Source organism: Tympanuchus pallidicinctus, unplaced genomic scaffold (genome assembly GCF_026119805.1).
Source record: "Tympanuchus pallidicinctus isolate F22 unplaced genomic scaffold, pur_lepc_1.0 scaffold24, whole genome shotgun sequence".
In the NCBI taxonomy this organism is placed as follows: domain Eukaryota; kingdom Metazoa; phylum Chordata; class Aves; order Galliformes; family Phasianidae; genus Tympanuchus; species Tympanuchus pallidicinctus.
In genome coordinates, this window is record NW_026294741.1 from 3516874 (window position 1) to 3542781 (window position 25908).

Below are 25908 nucleotides of genomic sequence, written 5' to 3' on the forward strand. Positions count from 1 at the left end.
ATTGTAAATACAGAATTGCTTTGCTACTTTTTTTAATTTAAACACTGTATCAGAGTGGAGCAGCTGGCAGTCCCCGCTCCCCTGCTGCCTTAAAGCACTGATTTCTCCATCCTGGTTTTACACCTTTTTTGTTCCCCAGCAAAGTGCTCTCCAACAGGTACATCTGCCTGGTTTGGAGCTTTTAAATTGGAACAGAGAGTTGAGTTGCATTCTAAAGTTCAGTTGTTTTCACTTTCTTAGTATAACAAATGCAACACAGAAGAGGCACAGACAGGCAGAAGTCTTTGCTGCTAACTGTACACTACGTATAGCGTGCTCCTCACTAATCTTTGTGCTGCAACAGCAAGATACCCAAAGCAGGAAAGTTCTGAGGTGCAGTGAGTGGTGTTTGCACATAAGCTGCTGCTGCTGCTTTTGTTTGTTATCCAAGTTCTAACCTCTCCAGTGCGAAGACCTCTCCAGAGCCTAAGTTAGAGTTAAACATAATTCCAGTGATCTTCACGTATGGAATTACATCTCCTGTTTCACACAGGAAGGTGTTCATAAATCCCGTTCACAAACTGTGGTCTGCTACAAATTTTTAACTCATTTCTGGCCAGCGCTTTTGCAATGCTGTCATCTCAACCTCATGATTCTGATACGAAATCATTGAAGACTTGAAAAACCCTTGCATCGTATCTCCGGGGTTTTTTCCCCACGCAGTGTCTCTCCAGTAGGCAGCGACTTCTGGATTCAGACCAATCAATAAAGGGGATCAGTTCTCAGTTTGATTCTCCTGTGTCTCCCTCTTGATTTGCAGCATCAAGTTGTGCTCATGAGGACTGGCAAAGCATTTCCCTCAGGGGCTGCTGCAGGGTTCCCAGCTGACACTGCTGGTATCTAAAAACAAAATCTAAATAATAAAGAAAAATTGGCTCTAATGTGTTAGAGCCTCTTTGTTGGTACAAGTGTGCCTATAACATCCCTATCTCTTGTTTCCTAGCACGCTGACAGCAACGCTGTATGTGTGACTGAGAGTTCCTAGCTTCAGCAACACCTGCTCACGTGCTGCCTCTTAGCTCACGTTCACAAAGAGCTGGAGCCACTGCTAATGCTGCTGTAAGTAAATTAATAATGATGCAATTAAAACCAGGACTTACATTCTTATCTGAAGACCCTGCAGTTGAGCAGTTAAAATGATGATCAGTGACAGCTGCCTGTAGTTCTGCACGCCCAGATAAACAACAGTTTGGCAACTTCTTAATTTTGTCTTTCATAGTAGGCCTCCCTATAGGGAAAAAGTGAAAACTGCTGCTGTTTAAGCAGGCTGTTCACACTGAATCCCTATGTAAGTGATAATTGATAAGCCTGATGCTTGTCACATATCATCCTTCCCAGTAGGAAACCTCAGCATTGTAGCACCAGACTGTGTCCTGGCGCAGGAAGAACTGGCATTTAGTGTGCTCTGGCTGCTAGAGTGAGGTAGTCAGAGGCTTTTATTTCTGATAGCAGCTCTGGTTTAGTAACGTTTTTACTCTTTGGAGAAGGCAGGCTCTATCTTTGCACGCTAAATGTTCTGAAGATACACACTTGATCTTCAGGCAACCTGTCTGAAAATAACATGAGGAGGCTGCAGCTCTGTCCTGATGTGGGTACATGATGGAAAGCATTCTACTGCAGTTCATACATAGTGAACTGCAGCACTGATAGGTGCACCCTGCTGTGCTGGCTGGCATGGAAAGAGTGAGAATTCCTGTCTTAGGTTGGATCCTCCTTCCTTAGTCTGAAATTTAAGTCGGTGCTGCCTCATGGCAGGCTGTTCTGTTTTTCACAACATGGCTTTAGGACAGACATGTTTTGAAACTGAATACTGTGAAAAGTCAGGAATAGCAAATGGCTGCTCCTCTACTAACTGCAGGTATCAGTAACAGGCTGGACTTGCAGTCTGCTGGCAAACTGCACTCACTAGCACAAAGATCCTGTATATTACATTATTATACCCATAGATTACACCACAAATTCAAATACTATTAAGATTTCAGAACTTTATTTTGGGCTTAACAGTTAGGCAATAACAGCCCTTCTTATTAAGCTCTCCTTAAGTTCCCAGTTGCTGCTCCTCTGGAGAATTGTACCAAACTAGTCCCAGGCTGCCTGTATTCACCCACCATTGCTGCTGTTGGACTCTTTGGCCAAACTCACTGAGAGCCTTTTCTCCTCTTGGCCAGTTCAGCTAATTCTTCCTGGATGTGCCGGACAGAATCAGCATCTCCCTTCTGTTCTGCCTGTTTCAGAGCTGCTTTATACACTTGTTTTGCTTGCAGAAAGTCTTCTGTGAAAAGAGAAATAAAGTGGCTCTAACCAGCCACATCCCCCACATGCAGAGAGCAAGTAAAGGAGCACCTGGAACACTTCTAGAACTGGGGTGATTTGGAAAACATTCAGTATCTGCCACCACTGGGGAAGCCAGATGGCAACTATAATGACGTGTCAAGGTGCTGCTTCAGCATCAAGGAAGGTCTCTGAAACAAATCACAAACGCCTTCTGTCCTTTTTGGAACAGCTGCTGTGTACAGGACAAGGCAAACGAGGTCCCTGTGGGTGACATTCTGGTTCACCTTGGACCAGACCTTCCAGCAGCTGACTCTGGTTTGAATGCAACACAAATTGCCTACCCCAAGTCAGCAGGCCCACGAATTAAACTAAAAACAGGAATGCACAAAAGTGACAGACACTGGACATTCATTCACTTACTTTTGTGCATCAGAATTGCTGCCAGGTTATTCAGCACCATGTGCTCCTCAGGGTGTTGTGTCTCCTTTGCCAGCTCAGCTGCCCTCTTCACATGAGAGTATGCCTCATCATAGTGCCCTTGAGCATCCAGCACAGTTGCTAAGTCATTCATGAGGACCACAGTCTGCAGCAGGACAGGAAAGGAATCCTCAGAGCAAAAATTGTGTAGAACTTTGAGCCTACAGCAGCCCCCCATTCATATGTTACGCTAATAAAAGTGCTTCCCAGAGAAGCTTTTGGTAAGGAAGTACCTGTATATTAATGTGACACATGCTCCCTGTTACCAGCAGAACAGTGCTGTCTATATTCACTGCCAGCAAAGCTGCTTTTAAGGCTACTGCCCTCCCCCATTCAATCCCTCACAGCCGTTGTGCCTTTCCTTCCTTACTAGTCTGACTCCCATTCTACACATTACCTGTGGATGAGTCTCTCCCTGAACTTCACTTGATATCTGCAGAGCCTTCTCGTACATTTTTTGGGCCACTGAGAGCTGGTTAATGTCTAGCAGATAGCGAGCGTAGGAGTCCAGGCTCATCCCCAGCAAGAGACGAGTGTTGGCTTTTTCTTCAGCTGCAAATAGAGAGGAAGTGGAAGTGAACACTGCAACATGAAGCACGAGTTCACCTCCTCCTATGAGAGCTGGAAAACCAAGCAGCATGAAGACAATGGACCGGCATGAAGATGGTGCTTAGGCAAGGACAGAGGAACAGGGAAAAGATAACGAAAGAAGCCTTTGGCAGTTGAGGCACTCTCACCTGGCAAGACATCCTCAGGCAAGTCCTTTTGCTTGGCAATCTTCTCCTCTAAGGTCAGGATGCAGAACTCATAGCCAGCCAGGGCTAATTTGTGCCTGCAATGTACAGCAGCTCAGCAGTGCAAGGCTTCTTCCATCCCTAGAGGGATGGATGCGAATGCTTTCCTTATCCTATAAGACTTTACCCCTCCATTCTTGCCTTCAATGCTCCTGGATTATGGTGTGCACCCTTCTGACCCATGTGCAAAGGGACCCAAGAGGGAGGAAGGAGCCCCATTAAAAAAAAAAAAAAGCCCACAGAGGCTGCCCCCCCCAGTGCTCTCTGTTTTGTGAAAAAAAGAAACTACAAATCACCAAACACCAACTACATTCAAAAGCACGTGTTACGAGGTGGGGATTTAAGGCTAGAGCACTGTGGCCTCTATGGCTGCTTCTGCCCTAAACTGGGCGGGTTGTTACAGCAATCGCTGCTGCACGATGGTGAGCAGGCAAATCTGTCAGAACTTTCATATGATGGTATCTTATCATATCAAAGCTTCCTTAGGCACTCTGTTCTTAGAGGAACAAACCTCTGCTTGGCCACCATTACCACTGTGAAGCTGAGATTAAAGCAAAATATGCCTTTAGCAGAGAACTCACTGTTTCTGAGCAGCATAGATACTGGCCAGCTTGAGGGACATCTCAAGGATTGCATTGTCATCCTGCCAGGACACACAACGCAACTGTTACTCCTCCTGCACCTTCCCAGGAGAACCATTACTTTGCCAGAGAACAAACTTAAGTCCTTCAATGTGCCCATCCTGTTTCCAGAGCAGCTTTCCATTAAAGGACATTCCTGAAAAGCTGGCAGGCTCACAGCTACTGCTGCCAGGTACCAGTAGAGGCAGAGCATCGCACCAAACAGACCAAAGAATTGAGCACAGCACTTCATGCTCCCAGTGAAAAGCCTTCACCAAAAGAACCCACCTCCTTCATGTCTCCTGCAAGCAAGTAGCTCATCGTTGCTTTGTAGAGCTTTTCTGCCTGAAATGAGAATGTTGAAGAATCACTGGAGGGTGAGGACAACACATCCCTACAACAGAAGACTGCTAGGAGGAATCTGCCTCAAACTCTGGCATTCACATTGCCACAACTATTATCAAGAGTGGTGAGAAGTCAAAGGCCAACCAGAGTCCGGTGCGACCGCCCGCTGGTCAGGACCCCCATGGTGCCCACAAACTTATCCCAGCTGGGGCTCTGCACTGCTTTCCTAGGTTCTCCTCGGGCCGAGGATTGTGGCGTTCAATAGTAAGAAAGAATCCTTCCCTTGGATGTTGGAGCCCAACGCCCAGCTGGGAAAGCTTTGTTTTCAGCAGCACCGCGAGACCGCAGGCTGAATGTTCTGCTTTACAGATCCCAGCTCTCAGCTGTCAGCCCATCCGGCAGGAAAACCAGCGGCCGCCAGACCCACTCACGTTGTCCAGCTGTCCCTGCATGAAGGCCACGTTTGCCATCTGGAAAAGACAGACAGCGCTGGAGCTCCGCAGCGGTTCCGGGCTCCCACGGCTCGCCGCCCCGGCTGGTTACCGTGCTGTACGTGTAGATGATGGCCTTCCTGTTGTCGGCCTGCTGCGCCAGGCGCAGCGCTCGATGCAGCAGTCGATCGGCCTCATCCAGTTCGCCCTTCATGGAGCTGAGCTGCGGGCAGAGAGCGGCACGGAGCGGCGGAACCCCTTTACCCGGCCCTCCCCTGCGGGGCTCCGTGCCCACCCGGCGGGAGAAAGCTGTCACCGCACGGCCGCCATTTCCGCCGCGCTCAGAGCCTCACCTTGGCCTTCTTCAGTAGGAGGATAATGGCGTCCTCGCCGTCCTCCTCGCCGTCGTCCCTGGGAAAGAGGGAGAAAGCTGCGGGCCGGAGGTGACCGCCGCCTGGCCCGGTCCGGCCCAGCCCGCCCGCGGCCCGCCGCGCCTCACCTCCAAGGAAGGCCAGCGCAGCCCCGCCCGGCCGAGGCCACCGCCACCTGGCGAACCCCGCGCTGCCACCATTGCCGCCCCGCTCCTGCCGGGCCCTGCCGTGCCAGGCGGGCCGGGGTCGCGCGAGCCCCGCAGGGCAGCGCCAGGCCGAGCGGCACAGAGCCCGCGGCAGCGCCGCCGCCAGCATCTTCCCTGGGCGCGGGCCCTTTAAGAGCTCGCCCTCGTCACGTGACGGGAGTCCTCGCGTCACCGGAGCGGCGCGCTCCGTTGCCATGGCAACGCTGCCGCAGGTAGGCCCTGACCTCGAATGGCTCCGGCTCGGTTCCCGCTGCCGGGATCTGGCAGCTGCCGGCGCTCCCCAGAGACCCCCGGGCTCCTCGGGGCCGCCCCGGGCCTGGGTCTCTTCCTGCCCCCTCCGCCCTCCCCCCGCGGTGCGTTTATGCATGCGGCGTCCGAAAGGCCCGCCTGAAAGACCCCGCGCCTCGCGAAGCCCTTGGTGCCGAGAAGCGCCCGGAGCGCAGCTCGGGTTCGGCCGAATGCCTTTTCCTTGGCCTCGTGTCGGGCTGGGACGAAGCGCTGCCCTGACAAAATGACCTTAATGGCTTCCCACCGCCTCCTGATCTCCTCTGTCTCGCCCCCAGTCCGCTGGGCAGCGCTGTGGGATGGACGGCACCTTGCCGGCGGTGGCAGAAGAGCTTCTGAAGGAGATCAGGAAGGCTTTTCGGGAGACCTCCCACGGTACGTAAGGAGCAGCAGAGCCGTCCCTGCTGCCCGGGTGCTGGCACAGCCTCCGTAGCAGCGTCGGTGCCCTGCCCTCATCTGCGTCCTTTGCACGCAGTCACACAGCCGTGGCCCTCGCTGTTACTTGGGCTGTTCCCAGCCTTTGCGTCCCTGCCTGGAATCAACACAAAGGGCTCTGAAGTAGAGATAACGAGGAGCAGCACCCCTTTAAAAAAAATAACACCCGGTTGGATGCTTTCCAACACGGCACTTAGGGAAATTCTGCCTGCCCAGAGCTGGCAGTGCGGGTGGTTGTGTGTGAGGGATGACCGTTTCCATGCTTCTGTGGGGCTTTTTGTCATGCCTACACGTTGCTCCTTTTTGTGGACTCAAAATCAGAGTTGAAAGGGAAATCTTCCTAAACTTGATTGTGTTTCATCAGTGACCAGCAGAGGGTACAGCGTCGGCCGTCGTGTGGCAAAGAGCTTCTTTCCTATTGCTTAAAGGAAGAAGGCACAAGCCAACCTTGGTCTGTTCCAGCAGCCAGTTCAGAACTGTTCCCTTCCTTGCATTCTGGATTACTGACACAATTCTGCGGTCTGTACTGAAAGAATATTAGTCTTATTCACTAAAAAAGTCCTAAGGAAAGTGTCTATGCAAGGAGTGCTTTTAGCTGTGCTGAAACTGACCAAATAAATGATCAGGGAAGTCTGGCTGAGTGCTGCATTGGAGTACAGAAGGAACAAAGACTTCATATCAAAACAGGGTGGCCACCTCAACTGCTTTTTGTTGTACTTGTGTGGCTCTTGTCAGGTTAGAGGAGATCCAAAATGTGCATGTGACTTTTTAAAGAAGTTTATCAATCCCTCTGTAAACAAGGAAAAAGTCAGAGTTCCTTTCAAAGTCCACTTTTCCCTACAGCACCCAAAGCTGTGTGCTGGGATGTGACCGCGGGAGGAAGCTGGTCAGCCTCTTTGGAGAATAAAATCAGGAGAAAGTTGGAAAAGTCAAACCAACAGCATGAAGTCAGAGAAAATATTTTGAATTGTTGGAAGAAAGGGCTTTAAAAGTTAGGAGACCGATAGTCTTGTAGCAGAGTACTGAGATGTACACTGTGTCCTGCTGGTGATAACAGAAATAGCAGATTGGCTGATCAGTGTAAGCTGCTAGCTAAAAGAGACTGTATGGGAACTGCTGAGTCACAGCCTGAACTTCTGATGGATCACCTGAGGTGAGCCATGAGCCAGAGGAGCACAGCTGAAGGCAATTCACCTGTGCTGCAGGAAGGGGTGGAGCCTGGCTGCACCCCTCCTAGACCTATTGAAGAGCTGGCTGCCAGTGGGGAAGGGTCTCATCTGGAGATCCCTCCTTCTGGTGTTTTGTGGTGAGCCCAGCGTAAGGGTAAGCCTTCCATTTATTCTCTCATGTTGTCATAGTCTACTTTGCCTAGCTCTCTTGTTTATATTGTGATTGTAACATCTTGATATCCATTGATTATACAGACTGCTTTTCCTAAGTGTGATTTTTTTTTTTTTTTCCATCTTAACAAGAAGTTCCAATGCATGAGAATGTTATGTTTCTGTGCACTGTAATAAGAGCTATAAACTAGCAGGGCCCTCAAAGACCATGCTGGGAAAAGAACAACACACTTGAAGTTAGAATGCCACAGAGTTCTTGGCTGATGCCAAGAGAGCTTCAGGGAAAACAATGTACGTATTTTTAACCAGCTTCTTAAAGTGGCAGAGAGAGATGTGGGGTTTATTACACGTGCTTTGAAGAGGCAGTGCTGCTGTGGGTCTGGTCTCAGAGGAGGATGTGGGAAGCTCAGGGCTGGAAGGGCTGCACTCGGTGAGGCCCCTGGAGCAGATCAGGGAGAGCCTCTCTTCCCTGGGATGAAGTTTCTTGCAATGGCTCACACTAACAAAATCACCCTTTTTGTTTCAGTGCCCGATGACCTGCTGCTGGGGTGAGTATCTTTTGCTTTGCTTCTTGTCCAAGTTCTGCCAAAGGACAGCTGGTAACCTGTTGTCAGTGCAGCACTGCTCTTTTTCCCTGTGTAATGCTTCTCGTGCAGAGTTGCTGAGTGCTCTTGCCTGTAGCAGGAATGAGGATATCTCAAGGGTTTTTCCACATTTGTGAAATGTATCACAATTTCCTGCGATGATGTGCACTGATTTGGGTGGATAAAACATGCAGAAACCCGGGATGTTTAACCTGAGCTCTGAGTCCACCTTCAGATCCATCATGAGTTTTCTGTGGCAGCAGGCTGTTTCGGTGATTCATGCCACTGGAGCAATGTATCTCCTCTACGTTCCTGTCACTGTGAGCACAAGAGCTTCCTGCCATCTCCTCCTGTGTTTGAGTCATACATATGTGTGATGGAAAGGGAAAGTTGAACTTTCCATCCCTCTGTACCAGGGAATTGTTACTTTGAAGATTGCCTTGAGAGGTTTCCTCTGTAGGAATTCTTAGGTTGGCTTCAACACCCATGCACTGATTGAAGCCTGTGAATAAGTCGTACCCAGGCAGACCCAAGAACTCTGTTCCAGTCCTCGCTGATTGGTGACAGAGGTAGAGAGAAGGCACCACTACAGTCAGAAAAGCTTTTCTTTCAAATCCTATTTAACTTTGTGTTCCTGCCTGCTGTAGATTAGCCAGGGGAGGAGATCACCAGGAACTCTTCAGGGCTTACTAATTTTGGGTGTGAGGTTACTTAATATAACAGTTGTGAAAGGTCTGCCTTTGGGGAGGTGTGTGCTGAGGCCTTCTGGACCACGGTGGCTTTTGAAGCGTGGGATTACACTTGACAACTCTCAACTTTTTGCTTCCTTCTTGTCATAAGTTAAGGGAAATTCCCTCGTTAAGTTTAGTAACACTGGGGTGGTAACTCTTGGCAGCTGAATTCCCACCAGTTTTCTGTAACAGAGGGATCTGAGGTGTTCTGATTTCATTTCTGAATCTCTTCCAAATATCTAAAGAACTTCAGTTTCCTTCAGGCATTCCCCTTGCTTATTTCCTGTTAGACTGATCAAATTATATACATGAAAAAAGAATTCCCTCAAACTGAGTAACTGAAACTCATTGAACTCAGCCCCCTTCTATTCCCAAACCTAATTGCTAAGGAATGTCTTACGTTGACGTTCCCCCACCCATCGCTGCTCAGCCCTTCAAGTGGGGCCAGTCCTTGTGCCTCGACTTTGTACAAGTGAAGTTTTGCTCTTCCTGGAATCAGTCTGTCTGCTTGGCTTGTCAGCAAGGTTGACTCAGCCTCATAGGTCAGTCACGCTGCTGGGACGGCTGTGCCTCAGCTCTTTGGCACTGTTTGAAGTGTTCCTCTCCTTTCTCCTGCTCATGTTTTGTACTGTTGTTTCATGGCTGCTGATTCTCTTGTTGGTTACCTTTGCAACTAATATAGATTGCACATTTTTTTCCTCAGTGAATAAAAGGTCTGTAAGGATTATCTCAGCTGCCCCTGGGCTCTTTGGAATGCTCTCAGAGCAGCTGGATGTGCAGCTCTACAATAATTTCAGGCTCATGAGCTGTCTGGACAATAGGCTAGAGGTACAGCTGTGTGGGTTTGACATGCAGCTTATCAGATGTTCTTCTCACCTACATGGCTAACGCTGCCTCACAGTCAGAGGCTGAGGTACAAATCTCACTGCTGTGTCTCTGATGCACTTTGTCTCATTTTGGTTCAGGACAGGAACCACTGCATGTTCCATGGGGAAAAAAAAAAAATCCTAAAAATGCCTTGTAATTAAATCTGCATTGGGATTTGCAGAGATGTGTCTTCCAGGAGCAGGGCTGTCATCTGGGCTGTCTCAGAGACAGGGTTGGCAGTCAGTGGTGAAAGCCAGCAAAGCTGAGAATGGCAAATGAACGCGTTGTTTGGTGGATAGTGGAGCTGTAACTGGTGGGATTTGGGGATACAAAGGGACCCTTTGGCTATAGGCCTCTACAGGGCTAAGTCCTGTGGATTAAACTAGGTCAGGTGATCTCCTTTTGTGGCATGACCTAAACAGAGACACTTTTTCTTTCAGGCTGAAGTTCATATTTGGCCCATCTGCTGTCCCAGCTTTGGATTTGGTGGATCACCGTTCTGTCACCCGAGTCGTGTCCCCGAGTGGAAGGACTGCCTATCAGGTAAGCACTCTGTCTTTCTCCCGAGTTTCACTTTCTGATGTTTCCAGCTGACATTTTACTCAACTACTGACTAATCAGACAAACACAGAGTCAGTGTCTGCCTTACAAACCCTCAAGAGCTACTGGAGAGCAGCAGCCACGGGATGGAATGAGAACAGCATGTTGCCCTACAGTTTCCTTTACAGCTCCTGATTAGGGACGGTTTCTGATTTGTTTGTGAGCTTTAGGGTCAGAGGGAGGTTTTCCAGGATTTGCTGATTTTGCTGCATTATTTTCATCCTATCCAGCAAAGGCAGTTCTTCCTCCTGATGAACTGTACACAATGAAGTGTTATCTGCAGTCACTGCATTTCTTTCCTCGCTGCACTCCAAATCCTCAGTGTCTCTGATACCAGTGACCTCCAATAGGATCCTTGCTGCCTGGAAGGAAGCAGTGAAGGCCAAGCCTGTGGCTTTCATTCTAGTTCACTGGTTGACTGTAGTCAAGTCTGTGAATCACAGAAGCATCTTCATGAAATGGCAGTATAGACAGAAGAGCTCATCTTAGTCCTAAAGATGAAGCTCCTTGTACAGCACCGGACTGGAGGGCAGCTGGGGCTTCTCAGCTGAAGGAAAAGTCATTGGCACTTCTTTAAACCTTTGCTGGGAAACTGGGCCTGGGTAATGAAACAAATATTTCTCATGTGTTCAGAGCTTGCATTGCTTACTTTGCACATGGAATCTTCATCTCTTCTGGGAGCTTGAAGAGGACATCTGCTCCTCTAAAGAAGCATGATTCATAAACACACAGGATTCAAGAACACAGGCTTTAATCTGAGATGAGGGCTTGCCTGTGGGTTTTTGGTAAAGCCTAAGAAGCAGCTGCCTCAGTAATTGAATGCTTAAAGGTTGTTCTTTTTTTTTTACTGTTTCTCAGTTGAATATGTCACTGAGCAGAAAATGGTCACATTCTCTGTGCAGAGCTTTGTCAGGCCTCGTGGGCTAAAGTAAGAGTGTGGCAGGCAGGGATGTACAGTCATCACTTCCCCCTTTTTGTGTGGAGGACAAAGGGAACCACTTAGAGCCTCTGGTCATCTTGAGGAGCCCGAATGTATGCTCCCATACTCTTGGCTTTTCTGCATCGTGACGGAGTTATCTTAATCTCAAGAAGCTTAATACTCATTCCTGGATGGAGGAAGCCCCTTGAGATGGGGGAGATCAGAGGAGCATGGTGAGAGGGTTTTGATGTGCCACATTCTGCCCTGACAGCCTGTTCTGCTCTGGACAGGGCTGTTCTTAACGTGTGCTGCCTCAAGCAGTGTATACTGCAGCAGGAGCCTAACTGATGCGTGCTAAAAAAGAGCCAGTGAGAGAAGTGCTGTCCTCCTGCCTCTGCAGGTGGAGGTTCACTAGCAGAGGAGGAGCCCTTGGGCAGGTTGATCAGGGCTGGTCACCTGGAGCTAAAGCAAGACAGGCCTGGCCTTCAGCCTGGCACTGTGGTTATGGTGTGGGTGTCCAGCATCAGCCAGGTATGTGTCTGCATCCTCCGGGCTGATCCATGGCCTGCAGGAAATGCTCCCTGCCCACAGCTGTGCTGCTTCAGAGCAGCATTGCTCTTCACCCTGCTGATTAAGGCCACTCTGATGAGTTCATTTAGAGAAGAATTTGAAAAACTATTTTCTCTGGAGGCGTGAGGCCGGTCCTATTGCAAAATTCTTCCTCAGCACATCTGTCTGAGATGCAGAAACAGAGCAGAGCCTTCCCCAGGGCCACTAGCTGGAGCTCTGACAGGAGTGCAGGCTGGGGCTGTAGAAACTGAAGCTCTGAGTGGGACACATGGTGGCTGGGTAATGTCATTGGCCCTCAGCTCGTGTCTGTGTGTGGTGCAGATCCCAGCTGCGTGCACTTCTCCCTCTGCAGAGAAGCACGCCCAGTGCAGTGGGGGCTGGGGGACGTCTGTGACTGCCTGCACACATCCATCCCACTGCCCTGAAAGCTCTGCCCTCCTGGCTGTGCCCACATGTGGTTGAGCTGGAATGTGCCTTCACTGGCAGCTGGATCCGGGGAGCTCTGTTTGTTGTGGCCATAAGGTTGGTGCTGTTGTGAAACTCCTCCGGGTCCTCATAGCCAAATCTGAGATCTTGATACTTCACAGACTGAAATGCTATTTGTGTTCCATATCACCCAGCACATCTCGGGCACTGCTTCAGGGGAAAATGCCTCTGCTCAGACAAGCTTAAAGACTGCTTGTAGTTTGTAGTGTAGACAGCTTTTGCCCTCAGGAACTGAGATGGGAGTAGAAAAAGCCCTCATTCGAGTAAAAATTTTGTCTTTCAATGCCCAGGCATTAAAAAAAAAAAAAAAAAAAAGTAGCTCTTGCTACTTAATACGGGGATGGCACTGACTGGGTATTCAAAGGCTGTTACTTCACAGTTGGTAATCATCCTAGAAGGGCTTGTATAGTATCTGTCTACACTGCAGGCTAGAGCCAGCCCTGTGTGTTCCTGGTCAGGGATACGGCTGACCTGCTGCAGAGCAGCTGCTGCTGGCTGGTGTTGGAGCATGCTGGACGTTACGGGGTGAGCAGCAGTTGGGGCACACGTTGGCTCTGCCTAAATTGTGAAAAAGCTGTGATCTGCAGGAGTGAAGGAGCAGGGAGAGAATCTGTGCTCTCGCCCTGCTGCCAGCCGTCACTTCTGTTGCTCACATCCTGCTTTCTTCTTAAATATGTCTTTGAAAATTGATTTCCTAGAATTCTGTGGCAGCCTGCCCCATCGTGAGGATTAGAGCAGCAGGTCGTGGCACAGAATGTGGTGCTGCCTAGCAGTATAGAGAGGGCAGCACTAGCTGCCACAGGGGCAGAGCTGGCTCTCCTGCATCCCACACACAGGCAGGGACACCTCTGAGGTGGTTTTTCCTGTCTCTGCATCCAGCAGGCACCTGGAGCTGAGAGCATAGGAGGAAATCTCACAGCATCTCAGGGCGAAGGAAGTCCCTCAGCACCTGACTTGACCACAGCGGAGCAGAAACGGCACCTCTTCCTCTTGTTTTTTGGAGATTAGATTCCTGCCTTATTAGGCAGAAGCTGTATTCTTGCCTTCTAGATCAGAATGGGGGATCTCTAAGCTCAGCCCAAATCTGGCAGTCTGTGATTTCCCCCCTCCCCCTGAAGGAAAACACTTCTGAAGAAAAAGCAGCATCAGAACACTTCATCTTGAAAAACAAAAATCAAAGGAGATGATAAAGTTATTACAAGTGAAACAAACTTAGCCTGGAGTATAACCAAGGCCCAGGGTAAAGGCCAGGCTCTGTAAAAAGCCTGATTTCCCCTGAAATAATGATGTGGATCTCATGTCATGATCTGCCAGGAGTGATGAGGGATAGGAGGCAAAGGCATTTCTGTGGGAGAGCTCCAACCTGCAGACAACACCTGCAGGGCCAGGGCTGCAGTGAAATGCAGGGGATGGGGGAAGGCTCCTTTTGCAAACACAGTGTGAGGGATGATGTTCTTCTGGAGTGATGTAAGAATGTTTGATACTTCCTGGAGGAGAGCAAAACTCTGCAGAACTGCGCTTTTTCCTTCATTAATTTAATCTTTGCATTTAAGGTATGGAGGGAATATGCCTCAGCACCAGCCCTGTGGAGGAGCTGCATGTGGTAAAATGAGGCAGTGCTGTTCCCAAACCAGAGATGAAGCAGGGAGGCTTCTTCTCTGGAGACTTAGGCTCTGTTTATTCAGACAAATCTGGATTCCAGCGGCTGCAGCTGTTCTGGGAACACAACAGCAGCCTCCAGTTCCTGGAGCTGGTTAGAAAAAGCCTCAGTGCAAGTGCTTACTGCTGTTTGCCCTCAGTCCCACTGTCATCAGTGGCCCTGAATTCACCCATGTGAATTTGTGACAAAGAGTTTTGGTCATCTTTGACCATCCAGTGTCTACCAGTAAAGGGAAGAGGCTGGCTGGAGGGAAGCCAGGCAATTGGGATGGGGCTTAGTGCTTTGTGGCACTGCCCTTTTCCTCCAGACAAGACAGGATCTGAGGTCTGTTGGGAGCATGGGTGTACATACAGGAGTGTTTCTCTGCAGGGAGAGAAGTGCACAGAGGCATGGAAAGCTGAGGAGCTTCGAGCTCAGTGTGGATCTCTGCAGTGTTTGAAGCCCCTTTTGTATCGTGGTCCCTGCTTTCCTGCTGCGTGCTCTGAGTCTCTGGGGAGAGAGGACAGTAGGGCAGATACAGGCTGAGATCAGACAGATTATACTGAGCGCTCATCCTGAGTTCCTCCTACCCTCTGACTGCATTTATTTCAGGTCCTTGGGAGCTCAGGCAAACTCTACACCTGCTACAGTTCCTGCCACTTCTGCACGTGTCCTGCTTTTGGTTTCACTGTACTGCAGAAGAGCGAGAGCCTTCTGGTAAGCTGACCGCCTTAACATGGGGAGCAGGGGAGATGGCCATGCTGATCTCTCCCTGCTGAGGCTAGGAAGGCTGACCTGGGCAAACTGGGGCTGCAGGCTGTGCCAGGGCTTGGTGAGACAAGAGGGAGCCGTGTTCCTGCAAGCTGAGGACTTCATTAGGTGCATTCTGGCCTGGGTGATTTGCTGTGGCTTCCAGGTATAGCATGACATTTCTGTGTTGCTCTTGCTGTTAACTTTTCCATGCTGTTATTTGCAGTGCAAACATATACTTGCCGTCTACCTCAGCCAGGCCATGGGAGCCTGTCAGGAGCTGACTGTCTCTGAGGAGCAGCTCACAAGCATCTTACTGGCTGAGGAAGAGGATGAAGGATGAAGGACTCAGATCACGTGCACATGTGATTTCCATGTACCTCCTGGCTGCATAGCCAGCATTTTTCTTGTCTACATGGCTGTCAAATGTCCATTGCGGCTGGTAGGCTTATTCTTGTGCTCTAATCAAGTACGACTTAATTAGCAGCTTTGCGCTGATACATAATAAATGATAAGAAACCTGTGCTGACTTCAGTTTCGTTAAGCTATTCTTGGGATTTCTGAAGACGTTTGAAGCAGGTCTTGGATCTCTCAGGAACCAGTTCTGTGACTGCTGGTCCTGCTCTGAGGTTGGCCTCCTCTCCAGGTAGTGTGGATTTGTATGACACACCGTGTGAACACAACACTGCACAAAACGACTGCACACAGGCTGAGCCAGCTTGTGTAGGTGGTAGATTAAGCATTCTGTATGTAAATAACAAAGTTATGGCAAATACAAAATCTGAGCAATGTGAGGAAAACACATCCATCCTATGTACATCAGAGCGGTAAAGAGTGATAGCGGAGGGTCCACAGCTACACTCTACAGAAGGGTCCTCTGCTATTTTCACTTCACATTTTTATAGTAATGTTCAGAGCTTTTTCTGAGGAGGGGTGAGAGGGTGTCCTGTTTTTATTTTTCCTTGAAATGACTTTGGCTCAGATCCAGGAAGGCACTTTGTGTGCCTCAATGCCGTGGTGACCCAGGCCACAGTTATCAATGGCTAATAACTCGGGAGCACATTCACACAAAGGAAACAACCTGTCTGTCTATGGACTTCTGGCTCGTAAGTGGCATATGAAAGGTAGCAGTAGTGAGTGCCACTCTGCAGTGCTGTCACACGCAGGCAGTGTCCTGGGACTGGCTCTGTCTCTGCTCTGTGCTGTTAAGAGTTAGGTTCTTTTTCAGCCTGCATGAGGGGAGGGATTGAATGCTTTGTTGTAAGGATAAAGGTGGCTTGCAACCACTTTGCAACTCTGCCAGACGTGCAGGTGAAACTCTACTTGTTTCTAGCCATGATTAAAGGAAGGAACACAGCCAAAGATAATAGTGAAGGGAAGGACTAAAAGGAGAGCCAAAGCCTGCCTAAATGGCAAGAGGTGGCTACATGTGTTAGCTGGATCATGACCAAGGCAGATGCAGCAAAGCTGAATGGAGATAGTAAAAAAGAAATCCTTCAGACTAGCTTTAACTGTTCAGATTCATCTTGGAAATGCCAAGATAATGAGCCAAATGTGGGCATTGCACAGACCCCGTCAGAGCTCACTGGTGCTTCACCAAGCTTTGTGGCTGGCTTTGATGGTTCAGCTGCCTTACAGGAGCTGAATCCACCACTTCCAGCAAACTGGCCTCTGGGTGAGGTGAGCACTTGAAGTAACTGAAAGTAAATAAAAAAGGTCCTGTGTTTCCATGGCCCTCGGTGGCTTCAGAGCAGAGCAGCCATGACTGCTGGGGCATATCTGCCTTCTGCATTTCAATAACGAGAAATCAAACCTGATGCGTTCAGCTGCACAAGTTAGTATGCACTATAGAACAAAGTGACTTAAAGGCGATAAAACTGCTGTTCTAAAACTTCAGGCAGCCCTTTCCCTAAAGTTCTCTGTTTTAGTGAGTAGGGCTCTCATTCTGAGGCCAAAAATATGGCCAGGTGTGATCTGTTTGCCGTCAGCACAGTTGTGTCCCTCAGAGCCTGGAACACAGATCAGGTTTCACACCAGCAACTGGGCTAAGACTTTTTCCCATCAGAGAATACTAGCTGCATCAAACAATTGATGGAATAATTAGAGTATTACGAAAGTGCTGTCAAGTATGAACAACCCAAAAAAACCCAGACACTAAACTATAACTCCTATCAATCATTAAAAAACAATAACATTAATTAAAATAAAGATCCGAGGACTTGACATGAGCAGCACAACTGGGGAAACACCCCCAGCAGGTGGGACTTCCACAGTCAGCACCTGACCTGGCAAGGAAGCACAGCACGGTCACCAGCGCTCACGCAACCTGGTTAACAGTAGAGGGTGAACTGCACTCAGTCTCCCTGGTCAGGTTATCCCCCTAGGAGGCACCACGTAAATTACAAACATAAAAATACAGCTGCGGAACTGCATAGTGGTCACTGCTGAGCGCTCCCATCGAGCCGGCTGTATCTGTTCACATAGGCACAGGGAGGGTAGCACTGGGGACAGGCTGGGAGCGGGACGTGCGAGGTCATATGGTCACCGAGGCGGCCGGAGCGTTCGTGTTGGTGACGGTCAGGTGCTGGTTGTTGTCGGTGGCGCACTTGGGGAAGTCGTCCGTCTTGCAGAGGATCTTGGAAATGATCTTGCGGAAGGTGTAGCGGAAGTCCCTGATCCTGTAGGCGTAGATGATGGGGTTGATGACTGAGTTGGCATGTGAGAGGATGATGGCCATATACATCACCCACTCTGGCTTGGACTTGGAGAACTCCTCGTTGAAATGAGTGATGCAGTTCAAGATATGCAGGGGCAGCCAACAGAAGGCAAAAAGTCCTACGATGATGGCCAGAGACTTGGCTGCATGGACCTCCTTCTGCAGAGTGGTCCTGGAGTTGCCCATCAGCTCAATTTGATGCAGCTGCTTGCAGGCTACCATGAAGATCTTGATGTAGATTCCCAGCATGATGATGAGCGGAAGCAGCACGCAGCCGAAGAAGTTGAAGTACACCATGTAGCTCATAGTCACCACATTCTCAAAGAGACACGAGATGAAGCAGCCGTGGTGCCCTGCCCCGCTGTCAGCCCCTGTCTCGTTGGTGGAGTTGGGACAACCGCTCATGGCTTTGTTCCAGCCCATCAGCGGGGTCAGCCCGATCACAAAGGACAGGAGCCACAGCACAGCGATGAGTCCTCGCGCCCGCTTGCCGGTCACCAGGCTGTTGTACCTGCAGCATCAGAACCAGGACAGAGCCATAAAGGAGTGCTCGTGACTTCCCTGCAGTTCAAGTCATTAGCATTTTGGTGGAGGCCACAAAAGCCCCACGTGTACCCACAGGAACCTCACCTCTGTGATGGCCCCAGGGTACAAAATCTCACCTCTATGCCCACGAGGGGATCTGGGAAGCTGAGTCACATACTGTTCCTGAGAGGTGCCCAGCACTGCCTTCAGCTGGAGGTAAGGACTGAGAGTTCTGAACAAGACTTTGTCATTGTGTGATCCTAACCCACCAGGAGGGCACAAAGCACTGCAGCCAGCACCTGGCTCCCAGCACAGGCATGCTCCAGCATGCTGCTGGGCTACCTGACCTGCAGGGCTGAGCTGCTGCTGGCTCTCACTTGCACTCTGTACTGGGCAGCTAAAACCTAACCAACATCACCACATGGTCTTATAGCCTCTGTACAACGGGCAGCTTGCTTCAGTTTGGGCTGTTCTTAGGCCTGCAGCAATGCTGGCTGACTGGAGATTGCCACAGTGCAGTAGTGTGATGTCTGTCCCTGTGCTACCTCGTACAGTAACGTGGGAAGTATCCGTGTCTCTGGAAACCACGGATCCTATTAGCTTCCCAAACAGGGCGATAGCTGGCTTACACATGCCAGGCTGCAGCCCACGCAAGTCTGTTGTGGCTGGATAACAAACACCCTGGGAGACTGCTCCGAGCCAGCATCTGCTAATGATGGATTGCTCAGATTTAGAAGCCAGGGGTTGTGTCTCTATTCCGAGACTTGCATCCAGGCATGGAGCAGGGAGCCAGGAACACTGGGCTCTTCTCCCTCCTCCTGCCCTCCCATCAATGTGGACAGCTTCCCCTGGCCACCAGGGCTGCTCCTGTGTGGTTGCATAAAGCTGGATTTCTGAGCAAATGCTTTCCTCAGGTTCTCATGAGTTACAAAAAATTTCAGCCATGGCAGAGGGTCAAGCTGGTGTGGTACTGAGGGGCACAGAGCCATGTGTTGCCCTACACCTCTCCTTATGCCAAATCCTGAGTTAGGAAAGCCAAATGCTCCCCCAAGCCCAGTTGCCCAGAGCAGTGAGAATAGCAGGAAGGGCAGGCGAGTTGGGTGCAATTAGAACAGACAGCAGCATCAAAGCGCTGCTCAGTTCTCTTTCTGGGGATACAAAGAGCTCAGAGAGTGCCAGAAAGACAACATGAGAAACCCATTATTGTCCCGTCCACTGCCAGCTAGCATCCACTGGCTGACATACGTGTCCCCCCTTCCCACACCCTCCTCTCAGTGCTTGTTTACTCTGGCTCCATTACTCTGCTCCTCCTATCCTAAGAACGCTTGTTCTTATTTTCTTCCGGCCCGTGAGGCAGGGGAGGGTTGGATTCCCACAGACCCACAGCTGTGCATCTGAATCACGCTGCCGTCGCCTCCGTGCGCACGCGGCCATCCCCTGCTGGGAGCCACGGCCGCAGGCAGCAGCCCTGCACGGCTGCACACACACCAATGGAGCTCTCAGGGCAGGTCTGGGTGCCCTGCACCTTTCTCTCCTCATTATCCAGCACTGCTTCAGCTGAGAAGTTATCAGAGGGGGCAGCTGTGAGGCCCAGCCCTTTTTTTTCAAAGCCCTGTGCCTGCTTTCAGGAGCTCAACCTGCTCTGAAACTTGGTTTGATTAGAAGCAAAACCCCAGAAATCTTGGCAAGGTCAGAGCCTCGAGCCACCATAAACCAACGGCAACAGCAGCAATGGCAATGGCAACTGCAAGGCCGAGCTCATCCCCATACACACACAGCGTGAGCAGGCAGTGGGGAGCCGACGCATTTCCACAGCTCTGAACGCACCACTAAATCTCTCCTTTGCTCTTTTAGGCTTAATATTATTAGGCAAGAAACAATTAAAGTAAATTTACTCGCTGAAGTCTGCTCAATTAATGGACAACAAATATTGAATCTCCTCTATGCTTCTGCCAAAAGGCATCAAGTGCTGCTTTAATGTAAATAACAGCGGAATATTTTAAAATGATTTATTGAGATTAAATAACCCAGCAATGCATTAGTTCCCTTCACACAGGCAGGCACAGTCTCTTTCCTGGCCTAATCAGTGTCAGACTGCTAATTACTCAGCTCCCGCCTGCTGTTGCCCATTGCACACTGGAGGAGCACCAGTGCCACCTCATCACTGGTACCTGTTCTCAAATAGTTGTACTGACACCAGAGGTGTGAAAGCCACATGGAGCTATTGAGTGTTTAAATGCTCCTCTTGTGTACAGAACACACTGCTGACGTTGCAGCATTACCTTTCTAATCAGGAGGAATTCCTCTAATGACAGAGTGCAGTGGGGCTGCTGCTCCAAGCAGCCCGACAGGGACATCAGTGCCTGCTGCAAAGCAGAGCCAGGAGCATCCCAGCCCCTGTCCTGCCCTTTGGGTCCCTGGTTGGGGCCGTGCCTGCAGTGCTGTGCTGCGTCCTCCCCATCTGCCTGTGCCCAGTGCTGGCGGCAGGGACACAAGCAGCTGGGAGCCACAGAACTCATCCTATGCAGGTGCTCTGATACAAACACGTGGTGATAATTTACATGTTTCTATTTTAAGTGTGAAGAAAAACACACAGACACCTCCATTCACAAGGGTGAGGGCCTTCTGGCTGCCAAGCATTGTGTCCCTGTCATCCACTTGCAGCTGTACTTTGCATCACACTCCCTTTTTTTTTCAGCACCAGTGCTGTTGTGCTGCTTGAGATCACACACCAAACAGCACACCCTGGCAGGACATTTTAAATGAATCATAAATTGCACTTTAGAGGGAAGAAAGAAAAAAAGAAAAGGAGAAAGCAGTGCTGTCCAACCAGGAAGGAGTTGGCGGCGAGAATGAGAAATCTGATCGGCGTTACAGCATCGGCCGAGGAAGCCGGACATCTGCGCGCGTCCGCATCCAGTGGCAGACAAATCACTTCCTCCTGCATCTGTCCCTATTGTGCACATGGGAAGGCAGCAGCATCCCCCGCTCATGCTCTCGGCCTTCCTGCCGGGTATACGGGGCTGGGGGGCACAGTGAGGGCAGCCAACAGTGAGCGCTGTGCCGACTGTGTGCCCATGGGCGGCAGTTGGCATTGCAGCATCCTTGAGCCCGGCTTCAGCACCCTCCCAGCCATCTTGGGGGTGTTGCTATCAGCCCCTCCATGCCTGGGGATGAGGATTTCTCTCATTCCCAGCCCCCAGGCACACCTTGTGGTGCAGAAGGGAGATAGGAGCTGCGGCTGTGTCGGTGCAAACCCATGTATAGGGCACTGGTGCAACCCCTCCCACGCATGGGAGCCCTGTGCACGCAGATAGCGGATAAGGGCAAGGTGGTGGGTGGCAGTGAGATCACTTCTTGTGCAGCACAGCAGGCACCAGGGCCCTCAGCAGCGCAGGGTGAGGATGTGGCCATCGCTGTCCCTTGTCCCCTGCAGAATGGGGGTACAGCAGCTCCCCTGCTCCTCAGCACCTGATTGCTTTCCCAGCACCAGACGGTGCTCACAGGGCACAGCCACACCCCAGGAACACAACGCAGGATGTGGGTTATTTGTGGCTCATGGCAGGCCCGAAGTCATCAGTGGGATTACAGGGGGATAATCCGCTCTTTGGCGCGTGCAAATTCCCTGAGCCCCGCCGGCCTTCGGCAGGCTCTGGGAGCAGATGGGGACGGCACAGCTGGCAGCACTGACCCTGCATGAAGCTCCGCTGGAGCCTCACATCCCACTGCAGAGTGACTGCCATCAGGGTCAGGGCAGCACGGCCCTGAGAGACAGCACAAAAATTAACACAATATTGGGGTTTTTATAACAGATTGAGCTGACCTGAGCTGAAAGAAGCCCTGGACAATCCCAAGGCTCTGGTTCCTGGCTCAGCCCAGCTCCATGCCCCAAACCACAGCCTGGAAGCAGCTGTGTGCTCCCTGACATCCCTGCTGCCCCCACAGCTGCTACAGAAGTGCAGAGGTCCTGGGGACAATTCACATCCTGTCGGGATTTTGGTTTTTGCCAGGGAGGGAAATGACCCCTGAGGTGCAGGAAAAATGGAAAAAATTGGGACATATTTTAGGAAATCAGACTGCTCACACCTAAAAATAGCTGCTATTTCCCCCCTGCGCTGGGCACATTTCTGGCCTGCTGTGTGCTGAGGTTATAAACCAGCAGTAATAGTGCTGGTCACCAATGGGATGGGCAGGGGACTTAGAGGCACTGCAGGGCAGCACTGATGGGCATAGGGACAGCAGGACAAAGGGCAGCCAAAAGCTGTGTGTCCTGGGGAGAAAGGAGCTGGGAAGGGGCTCAGGGCTGTGGCCACACATGCAGGAATGGTGCAGGGGGCTCCTCAGGAAATAGTAAATTTGTGAAACAAACAAATAAAAAATAGAGTTTCAAGGGACAGAAAGAATTCATGACTTTGTGGCCAAATTAAGCAAATATTTTTAGCCAGACGAGGGAGGGTTCCAAAGAACTGGTATGAGATTCAACAAAACAGTTGTTTTGCTGCACTCTAGGTGGGGGCCCATCAGCTCCTTCCTATGTGCCTCCATTTCAGAAAGCAGCAGCAGAAGGGCCAAGCAGCCCAAATGCGATCCGCACAGTCGGTTGGGACCCTATGTTTCTCTGCCACCCCCAGCCACTGCTGCTTCAGTCAGACTGAAGTAATTTGCCTCTTATCCCATGGGATTTCTCGGTTCAGCCAAAGAACTGAAAAATCCATTACAAGCTTGGCTGCAACGCACGGCCCTGCCCGCAGCCCTGCCTGGCCTCTGTGGGCTGAAACATCCCTTAAATAATACTGAATTATGCGTCAGGCTCCGTCCTCAGCATCCCCACACAGGTTACCAGAGGGAATGCGGTGTGCTGAGCTCAGGCGATGCAGGCTGCAGCTGGGCACCAACCTGTGCTGCACAAACACAGCCTTTCAGCACAGTCTCTAAACCTGCTGCTGCTGAGGCACTGCCCTGTTCCCATCCTTGTAATGGGGTTTTACTGCTTTCACCCTACCCGGAGGGGCTCTGTGCTGTCAAAGCCCACTCCAAGAGCCTCAGTGCCAACAGATGGATCAGGCGCCAAAGCATTGCCCACACAGATAGAGTCCTGTGCTGGAGGCTGGGAGCTCAGCAGGCAGAGCCAGAGCTGAGCCCTGCTGCCCCCGTACAACACTCCATATCCCATGGAATTTCCACACTCTGGTGACACACAGCCACTCAGGATACATGCAATTCCATCACCCAGTCTTACTGTCTGCCTGATGACTAATTAAAATTTGCCCCACATGTGGGAGTTCTGTGCTGCAAGGTGCCAGAAGAGGGTGGGTGGGTGGGGTCCTGTAAGTCACTTTAGGATGAATTCATCAGTGGTGCAGAGGAGCTAGAGGTGAGCAGAGCCCAGGAAAGCTGCAGCTGGCGTGGTTCAGCTGAGGTCCCTGTGCTGGAGCTTCCCTGACCATACCAACACTGCTGGCAGTCCCAGTGCTCCTGGGGCTTACGGGGCTGCATCAATGTCTGTTCTGGGGGAGGGACAGTGGAGACAGGAGAGCAGGCTGGTAGACTCAGGTCAGTCATGTTACAGACTCTGGAGTTTTGGTGCACTTAGCACTTGTAAAATATATTTCGCACACTTTCCCAGTGCATTGCAATGAATTAGAAGGAAGCCAATTCCTAGCCTTGAAACCACGCTTGGATAAAAACATGAACTGCGTGTTTCTGAAAACCACACAGTGGTTTCTGACCCCCCTGCTGCTCTCCCCTCACAGCACGCTGCAGAGCTGACAGCTCCTGATATTTCCTGGTGTGCACACTCGGAAGGAACAGGCTCATGTGTGAGTACAGAAACGCACTTACAGCACCCAACACTTGCTGCAACAAACTGCACTTTCTGTTCATTACAGCTCCTCTAAAACCTGGAAAAAGCCTCGTTAGCTCTAGTCCATGTTAACGACGTGAAGCATGCACAGTGTCACAGCAGATCCTAGGGCTCCATTTCAGCCTTGCTGAAGGTATCACGACCCCGGCTGGGAGCAGCCTGCACAGCTGTTCTTATGCTTAATGACCCAGAGAAGCCCAGATACCACAGGAATGGGGGCTGTACGAATACCTCCATAGATGAGCTGGAGCTGTCCCTCACTACCGCACCGCTGTGGAGCCACTGCCAACCCACCCAAGGCAAATAACTTCCAGAAACTGAGCCCACAATTATATCTCTGAGTAAGAGATGGGACGCTGACAACCTGGTCCCAGAGCAAGTGATGGCAAATGACTGACACTTTCACTATCATCACCTTTGGGCGGCAGACCACACGGTATTGTGAGAGAGAGGAAGTTCCCACGAGTCAGGTGGGATGGGGCAGCTGCAAGGTGTGAGGACTCTTACCTCAGGGGGATCTTGATGGCCAGGTACCGGTCGATGGCCACCGCCAGCAGGCTGAAGATGGAGCTTTGGGTCAGCACCAGCACGAAGCAGGCGAAGAAGAGGCAGCTGTGAAAATCCACCTGGAAACCGATGCTGATGGTGATGGCAAAGGGGATTGCCAGCAAACCCACGGCGATATCAGCCACCGCCAGAGACACCAGGAAATAGTTGGTCGCGTTCTTCAAGGTGCTGTTGATGGCCACGGCCCAGCACACCAGGACGTTGCCAGCGATGGACAGCACGGCGATGATGAGCTCCAGCACGATGTAGGTGGTTTTCATAGTGTTCATGGCGAGAGCCCAGGGCGAGGAGCTCGAAAGGTTCACAAGCAGAAGGGACTTTCCGCCACAGGTACCGGCAGGCCACGGGGCAGCGGCTCCCGGAGCCCAATTCCCATGTCCGGCCCCACAGATGGGGCCGTGGGGGGCCGCAGGGGCGCGCCGAGCCCCGCGCCTCGGCCCCCCGCTGCCCGCAGCCCCCGTCCCCCGGGGGGCATCCGAGCTTCGCCGGCAGCGATCACCGCCCGCCCTCCACCGCGGGGCCCGGCCGCCGCGGGGCCATCGGGGCCGGTCGGGACGGGACGGATCGGGAAGGGAATGGACGGGACGGGACGGGACGGGAAGGGACGGGACGGTCCCTCCGCTCCGCCCGGGGATGCTCCGCCGCCGCCCGCTCGCCTCGCTCCCTGCGGAAACCGCCGCCGCGGCTATTTCTGCACATGGGGCGAACGGAGCGGGGCGGGGAGTGTGCGGAGCGGCCACGATTGGCCGAGGCGGGCGGGCCCGGGCCGGCACCCCCGCACCTCTCTCCGCTCCGCGCCGCGCCGCTCCGCCCGGCCGCTGCCCCCGCCCGCCCCGCAGGTGCCCCGAGCAGAAAGTTCCCCCCGGCGTTCAGCACCGCGCTTCTCCCGCACCGTATTGCTAAGCGCGTTGGGACACCGCCGTGCGATGTTGCCACACGGAGAAAAATCCCCGCGATGAGCTGGGGAAAAAAAAAAAAAAAAAAAGAGAACTATTTCATAAATCATGACAGCACTTCGTCTGCGGACGGTTATCACACAACGTAACGTTCCCTGACGTAAGAAGTGGCAAAACATAACGGTTACCAAAGCTGAGTGTTACTCACAGGGCTGGAGAGGCTGAGTGTGGGGCTACAGAGTGCGGAATGCACCAAAACCTGAGGGAATCGCCAAAGCAAAGGGGCTGCATGCAGCAGTGGGGCTGAAATACAGCACCTGTCCAATAACACCTTTCCATTGCTCTGTATGCTGTGTTTGCCATCAAAACGCAGCCAGAGCTGGGGCTGAGCAAAGAGAATTGCTGGGATCGTTACCTCCTGCCTGTTGGCTGAGCACTACTGGATGCCACAAAACTGCACTGATGTTCGACCTCAGGTCTGGCCATTGCAAACAGAAAGTAAAAGAAACTGCAGTTGCTTTTTTAAAACAAACTCTGGAAGAAAAACCTGTGGGAAGGAAAGCTTTCTGGGGATCCAA

The 25908-nt window shown here is 51.3% G+C and overlaps 3 protein-coding genes across 4 annotated transcripts; 1 reads left to right on the forward strand and 2 right to left on the reverse strand.

Annotated features, from left to right (window-relative positions):
* Positions 1-2004: 2004 nt before the first annotated feature.
* TTC19 (tetratricopeptide repeat domain 19) lies at positions 2005-6128 on the reverse strand. Its single transcript, XM_052689032.1, has 10 exons — positions 5480-6128; positions 5334-5410; positions 5093-5203; positions 4981-5019; positions 4493-4549; positions 4166-4227; positions 3528-3622; positions 3188-3342; positions 2734-2896; positions 2005-2311 (listed from the first exon to the last, which is right to left on the reverse strand). The coding sequence occupies exons 1-10, from the start codon at positions 5922-5924 to the stop codon at positions 2178-2180; spliced, it is 1338 nt and encodes a 445-aa protein (XP_052544992.1). The 5' UTR covers positions 5925-6128; the 3' UTR covers positions 2005-2177.
* Positions 5659-15292, forward strand: ZSWIM7 (zinc finger SWIM-type containing 7). 2 transcript variants are annotated; one of them, XM_052689048.1, is made up of 6 exons: positions 5659-5769; positions 6121-6217; positions 8144-8165; positions 10240-10342; positions 14626-14730; positions 14990-15292. In XM_052689048.1, exons 1-6 carry the CDS (start codon positions 5752-5754, stop codon positions 15104-15106), a joined length of 462 nt encoding a protein of 153 aa, XP_052545008.1. In that variant the 5' UTR covers positions 5659-5751; the 3' UTR covers positions 15107-15292. The 2 variants fall into 2 exon arrangements, with proteins under 2 accessions (XP_052545008.1, XP_052545009.1); XM_052689049.1 differs by lacking the exons at positions 5659-5769; positions 6121-6217 and adding an exon at positions 7617-7908.
* Positions 15293-15478: 186 nt separating this feature from the next.
* ADORA2B (adenosine A2b receptor) lies at positions 15479-25098 on the reverse strand. The gene is made up of 2 exons (XM_052689043.1): positions 24375-25098; positions 15479-17990 (listed from the first exon to the last, which is right to left on the reverse strand). The coding sequence occupies exons 1-2, from the start codon at positions 24701-24703 to the stop codon at positions 17297-17299; spliced, it is 1023 nt and encodes a 340-aa protein (XP_052545003.1). The 5' UTR covers positions 24704-25098; the 3' UTR covers positions 15479-17296.
* Between the last annotated feature and the right edge of the window lie 810 nt (positions 25099-25908).